The sequence below is a fragment of the Falco cherrug genome, chromosome 5 (genome assembly GCF_023634085.1).
Source record: "Falco cherrug isolate bFalChe1 chromosome 5, bFalChe1.pri, whole genome shotgun sequence".
In the NCBI taxonomy this organism is placed as follows: Eukaryota; Metazoa; Chordata; class Aves; order Falconiformes; family Falconidae; genus Falco; species Falco cherrug.
Genome location: NC_073701.1, coordinates 10,740,473 through 10,759,647, shown reverse-complemented (window position 1 = coordinate 10,759,647; position 19,175 = coordinate 10,740,473). Strand labels below are relative to the sequence as shown.

Sequence of the window (19,175 nt, the reverse complement as noted above, 5' to 3'; positions counted from 1 at the left end):
GCATGCATTTTAATTTATTTTTTCTGACAGGTGATGTTAACCATTTAACAGGATGCTGAGCTGGGTGGACCACTTGTTTGTTCTGTAATAGCAGCACATGGCCTTAAAATTCTGTTTTCAAACTCCCCTTTATGTAAATAGTTGCTAATATTAAACATTTATCCCGGTGCTTTCTTTGAGGATTAATCTCCTCATTTGTATCATATTCCTGGATCAGTCAGTCCTTTTCTTTTCTTCTACAGGGTTACAAGTATATTGTCCAAGAAGGGGAGTGTTGTGGGAAATGCCAGAAGACTGCCTGTGAAGAGCAACTGTTCTGGTCTCGGGGTGATGCAGACTCTCGTTTGCATGAGGTGAGGTGGTGGTAGCGTGGACCCTTCCTCTTCTAGCAGAAGTTCCCTGAAATTATTTTGTTCTCCGTGGAAGGAGGCGAAGAAAATGTGAGCTGTTTCTTCTGTACATCAAACAGTGCTGAAAAACAATGTTTTCTGGGGCATGTGACTTACTTGGTCCTAACAAGAAAATCCTCCACACTGTTTTTGGGCTCTAAGGAAGCAATATTTTTGTGTAAAATTATTAATTTCACAAATGGTAGCTCAAAAGAATGTCGATAGGGCAAGATGCTTCTCTGGCTGTAGGCTATTTGTTTAAATTATCCCAATTAATTTGTATTATTGTATGGGGAGCAGGTAGACAGGGTAGTGGATTACTTGAATTTCATAGTTCTATTCAGATAGGATATCCTATTTGGTATACACTGACATATTAGGAAGTAAAGAGGATAATAATATTAATTATTCTGTGACTGCAAGATTGCTGCATGTCAGATCAGACCGCCATGGTCCAGGCCACATTTGTTTTCTGTTCAAAATATCAATTTATTTTCAGCAGTGTGCCTCTTCCCTTAGGATTCAAAGACCCAATGGGAAATGAGTGCATGCAATAACCATTTAAAATGCACTGCAGATACCTTACCGTTTGGGAAAGCTATATGAATATTTGTTTCTTTTCTTGCCTATGTTTTTAATTCCTTCAGGCTGCTTGCTTTGTTCTTTCCCTAACCCAACCACCCCTGGCAAGTCTTTGCATGCACTAGTAGCATTAAATTGCTTAATCCTATGCAGAGCTTTGGATTCAACAAAGGCAGGAAAAGTAAGTTAAATATGTTTAAAATAATACACCTTTTCCCCATCTTTTCTTCTCTAAGTGTTGTGCTTTATGATGTGTCTGCATTTTCATATTTTGTTCACATATTTAATATTTTTAATTGCTTCTTTTACAAAAGCAGTCTGCTTTTTTTTTTTTAAAAAAAATCTTAATGTATAATTTTGCAGCTTTGCCCCTTCCCTGATTTTACCAAGAGCATGTCTTAATGTGGATCAATATTCTTCTCTGCTTCATAAAACAAGCCTGCAGAAGGCCTATTTTAATGTCGCACTGTATCTTACTGGTTTCTGTTGTCCTAATGGAGTAATAGATCCTTGTACTCTGGGGTCTTTTTCTTGCTATGTCGTTTTTCAACTCTCCTGTCAGTAACAAAGAAGTAAATATGTAACACGTGAGAGAAAAGTATTCCCTAATTTTCTGAGCAAAGATGTTTGAATTTACTGGAGCTGGGGATCTGATTTTCACTTTCACTGTTCTTGAAGTGCATTCGAAGAGTGTTCACAGTGGAAGAAGCATACAGCTTCAAAGCAGTGATCAGCTCCTCCCAGTGCTGAACTGTGACAGCATCTTCTTTCTGGCCTGTGGTGATACTTCCCATAATAGCTCCTGAAGTTCCTGCCTTGTCTGCCCCACGGGTGATTGTAATCAGTAAGGCTGTCGACAGAATCTGGTCACTTCTACATTTGCAAGTATTTCCAGGTCTGGAGCCTATTGCCAAAGCCTCCTTTGGGCTTAGCAGAGCTGGTGTGCAGCAGGTTCCTGCAGAAAGAGGGCCAGCTTGGCTACAGTGCAATGCAGTGCAGCCAGCGGCTGGGTAACAAATGTAGATTTAAATCCACTTAAGAGTGCTTTTTCTTTTTCACATGCTATTTCATCTGCCCCTTTATTTTTCACTTAAGGAAACTTCTGTAACTCCTACACTTCACAAACCAAGCAGCAGACTGTTCTATAAACTGATTGTAGCTGTCAGGATTTTAGGAGAATTGGGTGACAGACTGTTCCTCATGCAGTAAATGTGCTCTTTGCAAACCAGCATGTTGACTGTGATGGTCTTCCATCTATCCAGTGGCACAAATACAGCTGCCTATATTTAATCCTTTTACAATTTCCCATCAGGTTGGCACAGAGTGGCGATCCCCCTTCAACCGTTGTGTTATCAATGAGTGTGTCCGGGTGAACAATGAGGTTTTTGTACAGCAAAAGAATGTTTCTTGCTCTCAAATGGATGTGCCTGACTGTCCAGAGGGTACTGAACTACGTTGTGACCAAATAATAGACTGCTGTCCTTCCTGCAGATGTGGTAAGCTTTGGTGTATGACAAATGGAATCACTAGAGAATGAATCATCTCATGTGTTGATCTCCTGCCTCTTAACAGCAATTTCAAAAGTGTATGTTATGCAAGCATAGTACTTCTTTAAGCTCTCCTTATAATTTAGACATTTAGTACAATAGATCCTGCTGCTATTACTTTCTCTTTCCAACTGATGTTCACTGTCTCCTCTTGAACTACTTACTGTTGAAGGTATTTTGCATTGCTTCAAAGAGGCATACCAGGCTATGTTTCTACAGCTCTAGCCTGCATTGTTAAACATTTACAAGGGGTCTTGATATGTTTCTGGCCTAGGAAGATTCAGCGCTCTCCTCAGTGCCTGCTATGAACTTGGAGTTTGCATGCAGCCTTGATGTCTTCTGAATGTCTCTAAGCATTGTGGCTGTGGCCATTTCCTAGCATAGGCCTGGGGCAAAAGTCCAGATCAGGAGATTTGGCTAATTGGCCTCAGTCTGGGAAGACTCCGAGTCATGTTTAATTGACAAGTATATATGCAACAACAGGGTGAGGAGCTAGCAGTGGGAGAGAAGGGGAAATACACGCTGTAAGTTGCAGAAAAACTGAATGCATCTTCTGAGAGTGTGAGGCTTGGAGGGGAAGATTTCTGTTGTGCTATGTACTTGTTAAAAAACAGCTCAGCAAGAAATATTTGGAGGTGGAATTCAGGATAACTGAGAAATTGCTGCCTTTCAAGGTATAATGTAAGACGGCTCAATTATGCCTCTTTACAGTGAACTAGGTCTAAATGTCCTCAGTTGGGACTCTAATAAGTCAAAAAGCATACCTGTGGTTTATTATCTCTTGGTAATGTCATGATAATGATAATGCTAAAAGGAATATTATTTTTTTTTCAGTACCCCTGGATGGTTGTCCTTTGAATGGTACTGTTATTGGGGTAAGACACACTTCCTTTTATTTGCTGTGATGGCAAGACATTTAAATATATGAATGAGCTTTTGAAGGACACAAACTTGCCAGAATACACATAAGCATATAGGGCAGCTTTGTTCAGATAGAATCTCTGCAAGTGAGACCTTAGGGTAAAGGCAATGACAAAGGGGACAGCGTGTGTATGTCCAATTCATGACCCTGACACTTTCTATATGACAATGAATATCTTTGCAAAATGGGGACCGTAATGTTTCCTTATCTTGAAAGGATGCTTGAGAAAAGTGCTTAGAAACTGTAGTAACCTGTGTTGTGTAATGACTTGCAGGCTACCAAACACACAGGAAACTATCTGCAAGGGATAATCTCAAAAATGATCCTTGCCCACTTTGGGGAAGCAAAAACTTCCCGTATTCTACCTAGAGGATAAGGCAGATTAAAAAAGGATGGAGACTCTTGCTCCACCTGTGTGGAAGGAGCGGTATCCCTCCTTGGCTATTAGCAGGAACAGGAAAGCTGAGCTTCCTCACTGTTTGACCTCTTTTCCCTTTCAAGATCCCTGCTGATATGCCCTCAGAGGAAATTTTTTCTCAACTGCATATTTAATGGATAGATTAAGATATGTTTAACCCAGCCCATGACAGTGGGAATGATGGGAGTTAAGCATCTGATCTCATTTATGCCGAATTTATCTTTGGAGAGCTCTGTCAATTGTCCATTGTTTCCCTAAATCCATATTCTGGCAGCACCTCTGGTGTCAAAGAGCTCTGAATATTCTCATCATCCCCCAGGGAAACAGGTCCTCTTTAGTCATTTAACCTAACTTTTAACCTATGTATTCCTGCACTGTCAATGTATGCCTGTCTTTTTCCTTTATTTGAAAGGTATATTTACCCAAATCTATTTAGATTTTTGAGGTATGGCAGAAAGAACCTTTCTCCATCTATTTCTTCTGGTTTGATGGGGTTTTGATAGTCAATAGACATAAGTTTATCCGTTTGTTAGAGCTAAAGCCCTGTCATCAAGCATCCATCATTCTGTGTGGGGATTACTTCCCTGTAGAATTAAATCCAAGGAATAACTTTGCCTTTCTTGTCAGAACACTGGGAGAAGGGTTTTAAAGTGGTAAAATCTGAAATAATCTGCTTTCTCTTTGATTCGTCTGTTTGTCTCCTCTAGGGTATATTGTCAAAACTAGTTGTGGCATTTTCTAAAGCCCATACTTGTAGGAAATGTCATGCAGTATAGCAACTGCTAGCTCCTGCCACCTTCTGTTATATAGGATCTGCATGTGTGTATATATACATATTCTGTTAAAAAAGAAGTTGCATGCTGTTCTTTCATGAACAACTAATTTTTTTCTCTTCCAACAAAATGTTTACCTGATCTGTAAAGTCAAGTCTTTCTTCTGCTTTCAAGCGTTTTAAAATACTTCAGAATACTTTGAAAAATTAAGCATCAGAAAATTCTGAAACAAAATGTCATGTTGAGAGCAAAATGAGAAGTATCAGTTTTTTGAAGACTTAAAATATTTCGGCTTTTACAAAAGTGAAAAAAAAAATCTGATCTTAACAAAATTTTCCAAAATTGGTATAATTCATGAAGTGTTTCAGCTGACATTTTGAAACTACATTTTTGACTCATTCTTATTTGCTATTTGGCTATCCATAAAAGCTGTCTCCTCAACTGCTTTTCTTTTCTTCTCTTTTAGCACAGCTTTTAAAATGTATTATTGTTCTTCCTGACAATTGGCTGCCTTATCAAACGCTGCCTGTGCAAGATTTTGGGGTGTAGGTAGGCCCCAGCTGTTACATTACTTCTGTGCTCTTGCTGGCGCAAATTTCAAGCGTTACTGAAGTTTGCATTCAACAACGCAGTTAGCAAAATACTTTCTCAGGATGGAGAGTGTGAAATTCGAGTTGAGATATAATCTTGGAAGATTTCTAAATGAAGTGGCCGTTTTAAGTAAAATAATAAAATAAAATTAGAGCTTATATTAAAATGTTTTAAATTAAACTAGCTTCATTTAATGACATTGTAAGCTAATTAACTATATGTCTGAAGGCTTTTGAGCAGCTGGCATTACTACAGCTTTGTCTTACACTATTCTCTGCTTCAATGACTGTTCCAGAGTTCTGGTCAGGAAGGAAGATGTGATGTCCACAGAAGTTTATACTTCCTGGATTTCAAAACCTTTATTCTGGGTCTTTTAAGAATAGGTTTCAAGTTTCATTTTATATCAAGGGAAAACTTTGCTCCATTAACTCATTCACTGAATAGTTCCAAGTTTTGAGTCTTTTACTGCAGTTCTGTTAACTGACTGTGTCCTTAATCCCTTTACATTTTTGCCTTGTATCTGGTTACCAATATTATATTCCAGTAATTTGGTGTATTGCATTCATTCTGCTGTTCTTAACAATGCTGTGGGCTTTAACTGCAGACTTCCAAGCAGGTGGCTGTATTTACCAAAAGGATTATCTATATCACTCATCTGTTTTCCCAGGCTTTTACTGAGTGGCATTTTTGAAGGAGATCTGAGTAGATTTGGGCTTTATGCAGGTTATTTTGGTTGCACGGACTAACACTGGGTTAGCAGATGTTGACATTTCAGTCTTAAGTGAGCCAAGAAAACATGTGATATGTGTATTATATAAAGTGAAAAAGATGTATCAATCCATTATTTCATTCAGATCTGTCATGCCAAGCTGTGCTTATTCACAGAAAGCCATTGTTAAAGCCATTTGCATGCTGATCCCTTTAAATACATTAAATAAATATCATAGAACTAAGCTGTGATGCAAACTTCGGATCAAGGTAAAACCTTCTCCCAAAACTTCAAGGCACTTGTGTGTGAAGATTTTGTTTCAACATGTCTCTAGTAAGCCCTATGTTCCTGCCCATAACAGTGATTTTAATATAAACTCAACTTTATCTATCTTTTTTTTTTTTTTGTATTCAATTGGAATGTTAGAACTATTAAAAGATCCACTGAGGATATCAATCGTAATATCAGTTGTGGCTTTATAGACCCCTTCTTCATGATGCGAAAGCCTAGAGCTACTGAGGCATTCTGTGATAAGGATTTACTTCTAGAGGGCCTGAATTAAGTATAATTGTGAGAGTAAAGAGAACAAATCCAAATATATTTTGAAACAGGTCAACATGACGAGGACATCTTGCAGATTTGCAAGGCTTTTGTGTGTATTTGCACATATGTATGTGGAGCTACTAACCAGTAGAGCAATACCAGTGTCAGTGGGTCCAATGCCCTTGTGAGGCCATGTAGTCTGTACTAGAACTGTCACTGTGGTGTCTGAATGCTTTCCAATGTTGACAGTAAACAAGAACTACGGAGTTTCATATGACATTTGCTATCTGTCCCTCTCCCATAAGAAGATGTTATGAGTGTGCCCTTATGCCTGCATCCATTAAAGTCTTTGAACCCTCCAGATTAACGACCTGATACTCACTATAAAAGTTTAAACCAAGAAAGCTGGAGTCCCATGTCAAGGTCTCAAGCTAAGGTGTCAAAAGGCAGGGATCTCCCTATTGGTATTACCATCTCCATCATGTTGTAGGTGGAGGATCTTTTTTCTAGATCACAAAACAAAAAGAAGTAATAGCTATTGCTGGTGCGTTATAGAAAACCACTGACACCTGAGGACCTCTGTTGTGCTGGGGTGCAGATTAAAAATGTAATCTAAATTCTTTAATCAGAACATTTGTCCTCCAGTGTATATGCCAGTGTATTGGCCCTGTACTACCCATAAACACAGTACCTTTACACTGTTACTCTGGCCAGCTTCTTGGTTTTGCTCCATTTGTTCCCTGAGTGTTTACTAGTATGGAACAAGAAAAAAAGGATTTGAGGATATGCATAATATGTAGCATGGGAAATTCCTTTTCCAAATTAAGTCAACAATGACATTCCATTGACTTTCAAAGCACAACTCAAAGTTTTTATAATTTAGCAATATTTAGTGTCTGTTTATTTATTACTTATTTATTAGGTTATAGAAGTTCTTTGTGAAAATCTTGAATAGACCTCTCCCATTTTGTCCCTTCAACCATAGGGATTTGTTATTTTGGTGTTGAAATGAAAGGCTGTGTACTTAGGAGGCACAAAGACTTTGTATTTAGAATTCCTTTCAGTACTAGCAATCCAGTTAGTAACTTCACATCCTTTTGTTTCCCTTTTAATAGTTCGGCATTTTTGCTCTACATTTTAAGTGCTGTGTTTACTTGCTTTGAAAAGGTGATGAGATCGAGCAAACAAGGTTCTGGGCAAGTGCTCAGGGAATTTGAATTGTGTGCCAGCTCAGCCACTGATGTGCTTGTAACTATGGTCAAGTCCAGTTCTTCACTCAGTAATTCTGTTTTTGTTTTTCTTTCTCCTTTCTCAATTTTGAGCTTTTATAACTCTAGAGATTCTAGGTGGTATTACAAGAACAATAACAAATACCCATGATCTGCGGGCTGCAATGGATCAAGAATAAAAACTTATTGGCAAACTAATTCACTACACTTGGGAAAAATGAAGTGGTGGCAACTACGTAATAGATAGTTAGGATAGCTCATGACAAAATCTTCCTCATCACTTTCAAGGATTGCTTTCTTGCTTGCTAGCTTTGTAAGCAACCGAGAAAGAAATGTCAATGCCACTTTACAGATTAAGGAATTATAAAGGGCTTACTTGAAAAATAGCCTCATGCTATGCTGCTTGTTGTAGAATTACAGATGCAAAAATTTGGGTTTCTGGAAAGTGGGGGCTTTGGTTTTCTGTTTTCTCTTGCAAAGTATCGCAATGCAAGATTTAATGAAAGAGATTTAACCTCAATAAAATTGCTTGTTTATTTGACTTTTGCTGAGGAGACACTGCTGACTTACAAACTGGTTCTAATGTTTCAGCCATGGAGAAGCCTGATGGTGGATCGATGCACGACATGTCGTTGCTCCCTCCAGTCAATATCTTCTCAGAGATATACTCTGACATGTACAAAAATAAGCTGTGAACCATGTCCAATAGTAAGTGCAAGTGGTCTGGATGTTCTGGTTAAGAATGTGTCTGATGAAAACATCTTGTTCTTCATTGTATACAGCAGTTTGTTTTGTACATCTCGGGGACCTGTTGCCTCTCTTTTAAGTTTTTCTGAGAAGTCATGGTCCCATGTTTTTCTTTCTCTGAATTAGATGAAATATAGCAAATTTGATCTAAACCCAGAGTGTAAGAAAGGTAACTTTTTGGAGTACTCAGGTCCACAGGCACATTTTATTGTGTATTTTAGACTACTTACCTTTAGGGCAAAATAAGGTTTGGCAAATCATTTGCAACAGAAACTGCTGTGTCTCCTTTCCTACAGTATTATCTGTCCCTCCAGGGACCAGCAGCTCAGTCAGGTCTCCATCCTTAGGGGTTTTTCTATGACTATTTCAAACTGTCTAATAGCTGGGCTCAATAATTGTCTGGTTCCCAGCCATGCCTTAGGTGATTTGAGGTGATTGTCCCCGTAAGTTCCACTGGTCTTTTTGAAGTCTTTGCTGCCGTCATCTGCAAGGAATGAGCTTGGCTGGGAAAGCCAGAGGCACATAGCTCCTGTTTTTGCTCCACTGACCAACAGTGTGACCAGAGTGCCTGACTAGTCCTGCTCAGTCATGCAATTTTCTCTCTTAGCGCCAATACCTCAAGTAGAAGGAGACCTAAGCAAGTTGCAGAGGCTGGCTTAGGTCTTCCCTTGTCTGAACAGCACAAAGCAGCAGCTAAGTTTCGTAGGAAAAGGCTTAAATGCCCCTTCTTCTGCCTTTCTCTGGATAAGAGATGGAGCCCAACAGGCCCAAACAGACCTAGGGCCTGCACAAGCACTGGCTGTTGCACCAAAAAGCCATATCTCCAATGTGATCATATGGGATTCCAGGCTGTTATCTAGGAGGGGCATACATTGACAGAGTCCCTGCAAAAAAGAGGGGCAGAGTTCTGGATGAGTCCACTTTTCAGTCCTGAAGTAGAACTAGAAAGGACAGTGTAGTAAGTCAAGTTTCTGGGGTTTCATCTGTACTAATAAACTAAACAGAGCAAGACTGCAGAGACTGCAGGCTCCAATTATGTCCTGCAACATCCTGAAGAATTGTCAGCAGTGTCCAAACTGGCCTTTTCTAACTAGAAAACTTCCAAATAATGTCTGGGCACAGGTCAGTAGTTAGGACAACCCAAGGCCAGCCTGTTTTGTGGGGAGAATACAGTTTAGACATACATATTCCCCTTGTCTGCAGGGCCAGAAAACTGGCCTTGACCCTCTTTATCTGCTGATGTGAGTGTAGCCTGTGACAAAAAGGAGAATCTGGAATACTTTGTGTGGTTCTAGACCCTAATATCACCCCTCCTGTGAGGTATGATTATAGACATAAGCCTCTGAAAGGAAAATAAATGACCAAGCTCAGTGCTGAGCATCTTCCTCACCTCCACAGAAATAACCTGGCAGATCAATGAAAAAAACCCAGACACGCTAGAATGAATCTGTGGCCAGAAACATATGTGCGTATGTATGTTCCCACACAAAAATACACAAACATCAAATCTTGTTTTCAATGCAAGAAGCCAGCTGTAGAATTTAAAGGTAGAGGAATCAATAAAATACATGGTAAAAAAATGGGGAAACATTCCTCTCCTGCTTCTTTCGCCACCCACACAATTCCCAAACAGCTTTTTTCCCCTACCTGACCCAAAAGTACAGACTAAACAAAATACTCTGAAGAAAGGGTAATTTCCAGTTGGGCTTATTAAGCACTGTGAACAACTTGTGTTTAGGAGATGTGCAGCTACCCAAGGGAGGTTGCAGGTCTAGGTGTACATATCCCTTTGTAGCCATTGTAATGAATCTGTGGAGCTGGAGGGGAAAAACTATCAAATAAGATACAGAATGTCTTCATTCCCCTAAGGCCAGTGAGATTCACATACATACTTGGGATCTTTCCTGTCCCAGAGTCATTGATTTCGTGGTATACCCAGATTAAACGCAATTCCTTCATAATGGATAAAATCATGGGTTAAGAGTATATGCTGTCTCAGGAGCACCTGCTTTCTACTGGATGCTGAAGCTGTGAAAGTAAATGCTCTGGTAATTGAAGTGCAGCCAAGTGCAGATTATTCTGCTCATCAGGGTCATCTTTTTTTTATTTGTCATTTTATGACCTACTTTAGGTGCTTAAATTTTTGCTAGTAGAGCAAATCCACCTAACTAACAATGAACTACGTTTTCTTCCAATGATTTAATAGCAAACCCCCACCCTCCCCAAATTCTTTTTCTATAAAAAACATATGGATAATATGCATGCCTTCACTCAACCAGAAAGTGTTTGTTGTCTAAAAAATGTTCAGCTCATCACAAGCAGCTGTTGGTTATGTGTAGCAGCTGGAGACATTACTGTGGGACACTTCATGTGTTAACTCAGTTCCTTTCTGGTTGCTCCCCCCCCTCCTTATCCACTGTATACCTTTCTTCCTCTCCATCTAGTGCTGCTCATTCTCCCATGCTCCTTTCCCTGCCACTGTTTTTTCCTTTCTGTGCCATTTATGGGGCTCCATTTTTCCTCTTTCCCTTTCTTCCTTTCCCCCTCTCTCTTTTTCTTTTTGCCTTTTCTATCTTTCTCTCTTTCCTTCCTTTTTAGTTTTATTACAACATATCCTCTCTGATGCTTTTTTTACCTTCTTGTTTTATCAGATCATTTTCTTTTTCTTTCCATAGTCCACATTTCCCGCCTTAGCCTTATTCTTCCCTTTCCCTGCCCACTGTTTAAACACTTTACTTTTTGAGGTTGCAATGGGTCGTATTTATTTGCTTTACAGAGAAGCTCCTGCACAGCACAAATTCAAACTGTGTGTCACTCAAAACATTTCTTACCCTCTCTTACTGTCATGTGTTTTTTAGTGGACCTGGTCTTGCAACTGTTACAGTCAAATAATAGTGGTCACAGGAGGCTTTGTACTTGTAAATAAACTTCTCTCCCTATTGTATGATAAATCAATACAAGGATTAATGATAGCTTTTTTAAAAAAAAAAAAAAGGCAAAAAAACCCAACAGAAAACCCAAAGTGTGCAACTAATTAGATTAAACTAGTTTAGTTCTGCTGTTTATAAAAGCATTTTGCTAGCTATCACTTTGTCCAGTTAATTTTAAAAAAAGCTCAACAACAACCCTCTACGTATAACTGTAGGAAGCATACTTAAAATAAACCCAGAAAAATGTCCTTTACCTTCTAGAATTACAGAAAGGAGGAAATCCCTGGGTCTTGCTGTGGAAAATGTGTGCCAACTTCATGTAGCATCAGGCTGAGAGATGGAAGGCTTAAATACCTTCAGGTGAGTTTTAAGTGCTCTTTTCTTTTGTATATGGGTAAATGTAAATGTAGCACAGACTTCTGGTGAACCCAAGGAAAATGCATTTCTTTTCCTCCTTTTTGGTTAAGGAATGTGGCGTTACTGGTGCCTTTTATATTTCAGAATGGTTTTTCAAGAAAGTGTTTTGGGGTTTTTTTTGTTTTTGTTTTTTTTTTTTTTTTCTTGTTTATAAGTGCAAAAAAAGGACACCTCAAACCACAGTGCAAAATTCTAGAGGAACATTATAGCAAGCATGAATATTATAAATATGAGATCAAATATGAGTATGAGCTCAGACTTCTACTTAGAGGAAATTTAAAATCGAATGTTAAATGAGAAATGGATAATTTAAGTTGGAAATTGTGAATTTTGAAAAATATCTCCAGCATGATAGGTTCTTAAACAGGAGTGGATGTTTTTTCTGGTTAAAACCTATCAGGTTATCACAAGAAGAAGCATGTAATATTTTATTTTATTCTATTGCTGAGCTGTCTTAGATGGGGAGAGTATGGGAAGAGCAACAAAGCTGGTGAGGGGTCTAGAGAAGAAGACTTTTGAGAAGTGGCTGAGGGAACTGGGGTTTAGTTTGGAGAAAAAGAAGCTTAGGGAAGAACCTTGTCACTCTCTACAACACCTGAAAGGAGGTTGTAGCAAGGTGGGTATCAGCCTCTTTTCCCAAGTAACAAGTGATAAGATGAGAAGGAACTGACTCAAGTTGCACTAGGGGAGGTTTAGATTGGATATTAGGAAAAATTTCTTCACCAAGAGTTGTCAAGTACTGGAACAGGTTGCCCAGGGAAGTGGTTGAGTGTCAATCCCTGCAGGTATTTAAAAGTTGTGTAGATGTGGAGCTTAGGGACATAGTTTAGTGGTACATTTGGCAGTGTTAGGTTTACAGTTGAACTCAATGATCTTAACGGTCTTTTCCAACCAAAATGGTTCTATGACACTGTGTGGGTGCGTGGTTTTATGTATTTTTTTAAAGAAGCTCCCAACTCAGCAACAAGTCGGATGTTCACATGTCTCTTTAAAAGACAATGCATAGGCCAAACTCCCAAGTTTCTCACTTAGACAATTCTTAAGTTAATGAAAATTTCTTCCCTGTTTAGAGCTGAAAAATGTGAGGTTTTGGCAGTCTTGACTGACCTGTAATCAATATCGCTATGGAAGTAAGCAGAAGATAATGACTTGTTGATAAACAATTTGGTTTACTAATGATGTCCATGTTTTATAAACTTCACCACCATGGTACATTAATTGAAATATCAGTAAAGGAATAGTCAGGTTGTATCCTCAAAGCTTACTGTCTTGTGTTGTTTCTGTGTTCTGTGTAGAGCTAACAGCCCTTAAATCTTTACAGCCAAATGAAACACTCCAGGATGGCTGTGATAGTCACTCCTGTAAAGTAAGTGAGAAAGGGGAATTTGTCTGGGAAAGGAGAATCACTGGCTGTCCTCCATTTGATTCCAGAAGATGTTTGGCTGAAGGAGTAAGTAGTGAAATGGGTCCTGTTTCCAGGGTCCTAATAGACTGTCCTGTTTATGGATCTGTATATAGGTATCTTATTTGTATTAGGCCTCTCCCAGCACCTCATTTGTCAACCTCAATTTGAACTTTCTTTCAAATTCTGAAAAATATAAGTTTTCTTTATTTAAATTATACACTGGTTTTATGCAGGACTATATTGCAGGGGAGATGCTGAGCTTGTGATAATTCTGTTCTCTGTGAAGCAGCAAAAAATAGAAAACAATTGTTCTACCAATGTTTTCAGTTGGGTATCCAGAGCACAACTACATGGCTAATTATGCAAGCTGAGAGATCATCCCCTTTTTTCCTATGAATATGCATATGAAATGCTAAAACATTTTTATTTCACCCTAGTATGAAGTTAAGGAAGGAATCTTCACAATAGGAAGAGCTCAAACTTCCACATTTGCAGTTGTTTGGTATAACGGTATAATAAAACCCCTGCTCAACATGTCCATCCATCTTTCCTGAGGCTTGAGGTTAGCCATCCACTGAGGAACAGAGTGCAGGTTGGGGTGTAGCACATGGGGTCCTGCTTTTGCTCATCTAGCATCACACAGGTGTTTATGTCACCTGTCCCCATTTTCTTGGGCACAGAAGGAAGCAGGAAATATTTGCCAAAGCTTGTGCCCAAACCTCTTTCTACATTCACATCAAACTAATGAAGGATTTGATATGTATAATGCAGGAAGAATGAGGCTTCTATAGTGCATTTCTCACTTTGTGAAATCACTATACTACTCAGTTCTGTTATACCAACAAAGATTTAGAAAAACACCGGCTTATGTTACAGGCTTGGGGTTATTATTGTATTCTAAAAATCTTCATTGAAAATCAATGAAGAATAGTTTATTTTTTAATCAGAACTTCCCAAACTGCATGTATTCTCCTCCCATCCAAAAAATATGAACTAGTTAAGCTATAAAATTAGTGTATTTCATCTAGTTAGAGGAGGGAAATTTAGTTTTTTTTAATTAAAAAAGCCTCCAAACTTTTGCATTTAAGTTCAGTTTTTAGTGCAACAGTGGCATCACCCTGCAGTATAAATATTTCTCCATTTTTTCCTTTCACTATTGGTTTTTATTGATTTTTCCACCATACATATATTTCTGAGAATTATTTTCTACATGGTAGTAATGAAACAAGAAAGCCAAACTTTTTGGCTGTTAAAACTTGTCTGACAGGTGTGATATCCTATGATGATTTGCCTGTACATTCTCAGCTGTTGCGGAATAGGCATGCTTTCACCTATTTGCTAAAAAAGTCAAGAGGGACTGTTTAACTTCCTTTGTTACACAGACATAAGACTTGAGCGCTGTTGGTTTTGTCACTCTGGTTCCCAGAAATTTATTTGTAGTCAATGTCTTTACTTTAGAAAGCTTCTAATATAGGGTGAAAGCAATATTTTTAGGTGTTGAACTTGCTAATATGGTCAATTATTTCCAATCAGCTATCAACAAATACAATCACAAGTTCAAAACCTTAAAATGGATAAAGAAATGATTGCTAATGTAGATTTATAATTTTGTAGAATATAGAAATACAATTTTCTTGCTTAACACCCTGTTTTAAATGTCCCTTTCTGTTCCTCTAACAGAAAAAATGTGTATTACTTGTGCTAAAATAGAATTTTTTCTTTTTATATTGTTCTAGGGCAGAATTACAAAAATTGGCAATACCTGCTGTGACACATGTAAGTAAATAAGCCGAACATTTTCTATGGACATCGCAGAGAGTTGAAACTACTGGTTCCAGAGCTACATTTTACATAAGATGCAGTTTAATGAAAGAAAGCTAAGCAAGGTTGTTAAAATAGACCATCACATAAGTCTGCCCTTTGACTGGGATACTGCTGTCATGTTTGTTCCCTAGAACATGTGTTTTGACAGTATTCACAAGTGCTTAGAAAGAAAGAGATACGCTCCACGTTTTATGCAGATGTTAATTATGAATGTTTTATTTTATTGTTCATCTAAGGATAACAGGAACAGTATTGCATACACAGGTTGACAAGTCACATAACCTGATACTGAATATGTGAGGCAACCACTTCATGAATAATCAATCAACTTAAAATTAATTTAGCAAAAAAACCCTGGTGGCAGTAGTGTAATTTTGTTTGGTTTTCGATAACGTAATGACTAAAAAATGGTAGGGGAAATGCTTGTCAAAGGGGCATTCCTATTGAACAGCCTGACTGCATCTTAAATGTGGCAGTTTAGGACTCAGTCCTGTAGCTCTTAATTTCATGCATCATTGTGTAGATAATCCAAAATGTCAATCAGGCTGTGAGTGTAAGAAGGGTTTCCTTACATGAGGAAGGATTGCAGGGTTGGCTTCTCATTTCTAAAATGAATCTGATGTTTTTGTGAACAGGCAACTTCTCAGTTTTCTCCTTTGTAAGTAGAACATTAATAATACTGTAGCTCATATAAAATAAAAAACAACAAAAGATTGATATTCTTTCCTAGGGTCAGAATATCAACATCTTGCCTGTGTTCTGTTCTCTCTTCCCCCCCACCTCCCATGCATGGGCTAATAAATAAAAGATGGGCAGCATAGCAGCCCATCACCACACTGGCACAGTAACTGCTGTAATAATACCCCTGATGAAGGATGTTAACTCCCAGAGTTTGCAGTTGTTGCGTCTGTAGAATCACTGAGTTCCAGCTTGAGAAATAGAGAGCTATTGAGATAGACTGTCATCAAACAGGTCAGACAGGTAAGAGAGCATTAATCTACCAGGCTTTAAGTAAGGGATTCTGAAAATTATTTATGAACAAACACAGATTTTAAGGTTTGAAAGACAGGGTGGTTGGCAGACTCTACTAATTGAGAATGCCTTATCACTGCAACTGGGGAGAGGAAAAACCCAGTTCCAAATGAGCACGGCTCGATGCATATATGCATTTAACAGTTAGAGTGATTTAAAAGAAATACCTCCCTTGCAGCAGCACAAGCAAACTGATCTAAACGAAATACTGTGTGCCTAAAACTACCCATATTGTATGGGCCTTCAGATCCTTATTCCCACTGATGTTCAATTAGATATAACTGAAAACTGGAAAGTCCCATATTACAGTGCAATCCTATTCCTGGTTGTTTATTCGGGGCTCTTTATAAGGAAAAAGCCAACACGCCACATCCAGCCAGCTAACCATGGGTTACCAAATGAAGAACAGTGATTAACACATAACTTTGAATCACACAGATACTTCCAGATGCCAAGCTCAAACTCTCTTTCTCCTCTGTATTGACATCTTTCCGCCAGGGAACTCAATAGCAACATGCAGTGTGTTACATACTCTGTAGAGAACATGAAGGCTTGGCAAAGCTACTATAAAACCAGAGTAATTTAATTATTTTTAAAAGTCAGATAAGAGAATAACCGGTTTCTCATGGACACAGATACTTAGATATAGTAACTCACTCAGATATAGGTTACTTTGCCTTCCCAGGTCTTTCAGATACCTCAGTACCATAAAGAATTGGGCAAAGATTGTTCTCTCAAGTTCAAAGCACAGTTCAGGGTGATGCCTTTGGTTCAGTAGAGTTCCATGTGGCTTTAGGCAGAGGTTGTTTAAGCTGACAGTTTCCCTTTCTATGTTATGCCTTGGCAATTTGCGTTCATTAGCGTGTCTGAAGGCATTGTTTTAAGAATGTAGGAGCACATAAATGAACAGGCTTATTTTCTAATTAGTTTTTTGTGGTACTAGCAAAGGACTTGATTGTTTGCAAAGGATATTCCTTATTTTCCCACTTAACAAAGAAGTTGCATCTCTGCTTCTTACATCTTGTTGATCTTAGCTGCATGTGTCATGTTAAGTTACAAGCACTTGCCTTTGCAAAGTAGGCACAGTTTAGAAAAAAAGTAAATGAGAGCAGTAAGTAACTGGAGAATAAGTTGGTAAATCAGGATCAAAGATGTGATGAAGCTGTATGGAGTCTGATGACAACGATTTCATTTGAGCTTTTCAGTTGTGTGAACACAATTGTGTATTCCTTCCAGGTGGACAAATTTTATCGAATGAAGTGATTAAATCATTAAAAGAAAACTGGTAGTTCCAGCTCTTGAGCCAGAAATGCTTTTGAAGGTTTTTTGGGTGTGTTGCCTTTTTTTTTGGTTTTGTGTTTTTTTTTTTTTTTTATGAAATGCAAAACCTTAGCAAGGCACAGAGCCAATTTAGTGCTAACATTCCCACCGAAAAGGTATTGCAAGCTATGTTTGCTCCTAGGAAGATGGATACATTTCAATTTGTGTATTTACTTAGTTGCGCAGTTGGCCAGCTGAATTCCTTCAGCTCTCTGAAGTGTTGTGTAGTATGTTAAAGATAGTCCACTATTCTGGTAAATACAGAAATTCCATTGGTTAGCTAGAAAAGAGGAAAAGCAGGAACCTGTCTTTACACAAAGGCATAGAACTGCATTAACACTACAAAGAGCTGCTGTTTGCAGTGTGTAAAATATCCCCTTAAAAAAGCATTAGCTCATTCACGAGTCTTTAGATGTGGACCAAAACAGACAAGAGTGTCTAAAACAAAATATTCTGGATTAATCTGTGTCCGAGCATGTCAGTGGAGAGGTTCCCTTCAGAAGTGGAGGAGCAGAGTCACTGTTGACTACTGCAGTTATCAGATCATAATTAAATCAACCTCACTTCATGGAGAGAGATTGCAGGTTTCCTGAGCTTGCACGTAACAAATCCAGACCTACTGCCTCTTGTGTGGATTTCTTGTTAGATGGAGAGAACCAGGGAGAATTTACCTAACACTAAGAGCAGAAAGTATTGGAAAACAAGTATAAGAATGACTTACTGAAGACAGTGCAGTGGCAAAGTTCCAATTGACCCAAATTTAGATTTTCACAGAATTAGTTTTCTAATTTTATATTTTTCCCTTTTTTTTTTTTTTTTTTTTTTTTTTTTTGGCACATGAGTAAGGACTGTTAGGAGCTGTCATATCTAGGAGCCTGACAGAGGTGAGGCTGCCAAAGCTCCATGTCCCCAGGTCCAGGTAACAGTGAAGCTGAGCATGTATCTCAGTAGGCACACACACAAATGCATGCATACAACACGCACACACACATTCTCTGTGTACACACAAACACTCAGTACTCTGGCAAACGCAAAAACCACCCACATGGTTATCCTACTCTCCCCTCTGGCTGAGCAGGATGAAGGTCCTTAGTGGTGTTAGGCACTCACTCTGTCCAGTAACTGGTCCTGCATCCCTGCCAATCTAGACTCACAGGCCCTATAACCTGTGGTCCAATTCCAGTTGCTGGCACTTATGCCTTGATACACATCTGCACAGAACTGGGGGTCCATCACACAGAAGAAGTAGTTAGAAATGGATTTTAAGAAGACAGGACAGACTGCAGTGATAAAACGTAGTGCCAGGTCAGACAGGTTTGGACCAGCAGCTGTTTAACATGCAACCAGCACCCTTTATGCCTTTATCTATCCATTTTTGCATGCGTGTTCCTCACCAAACCACCTTAATACCTCTCTTCCCCCACCTTTGGTTCTGGCTCTAAAAATCCCACAATAAGTGAGTCTTGTAGAATCCCAAAATGTTCTTCCCTAGCATCGTGTAAGGAGTCCCACACAGTCTTGAAGGCAGTGACCCACCTCAGTCTGTAAAGTGATCTGGTGAGCTGCTCCCACTGACTCATCTTGAAGGGCATCATCCCAAAACAATGGGATCTGTCTCCTGTAACAGCCCCAGGAATAGCCAGGTCACGGTGCTCTGTTTCTCTGGTTTGATTGTTGGGGTTCCCATGTACATCATCTTTTTCCTGTGCACCTGCTTGCCCAGTGTACCATTGACCTATATTTAAAAGGAAAGTTATTTAACACAGAAGCCAACAGGTAGAAGGCAGATGTTAGGTG

General features: G+C 38.8%; 1 protein-coding gene across 1 annotated transcript in view; it reads left to right on the top strand.

Annotated features, from left to right (window-relative positions):
* VWF (von Willebrand factor) overlaps positions 1–19,175 on the top strand; it is a 144,038-nt gene that overhangs the window by 122,323 nt on the left and 2,540 nt on the right. Inside the window, exons 45-51 of the mRNA XM_027815018.2 lie at positions 243–353; positions 2,284–2,467; positions 3,353–3,393; positions 8,295–8,411; positions 11,642–11,740; positions 13,119–13,247; positions 14,939–14,978. Of these exons, the coding sequence (XP_027670819.1) occupies positions 243–353; positions 2,284–2,467; positions 3,353–3,393; positions 8,295–8,411; positions 11,642–11,740; positions 13,119–13,247; positions 14,939–14,978 (721 nt within the window). The remainder of the gene's footprint in view (positions 1–242; positions 354–2,283; positions 2,468–3,352; positions 3,394–8,294; positions 8,412–11,641; positions 11,741–13,118; positions 13,248–14,938; positions 14,979–19,175) is intronic.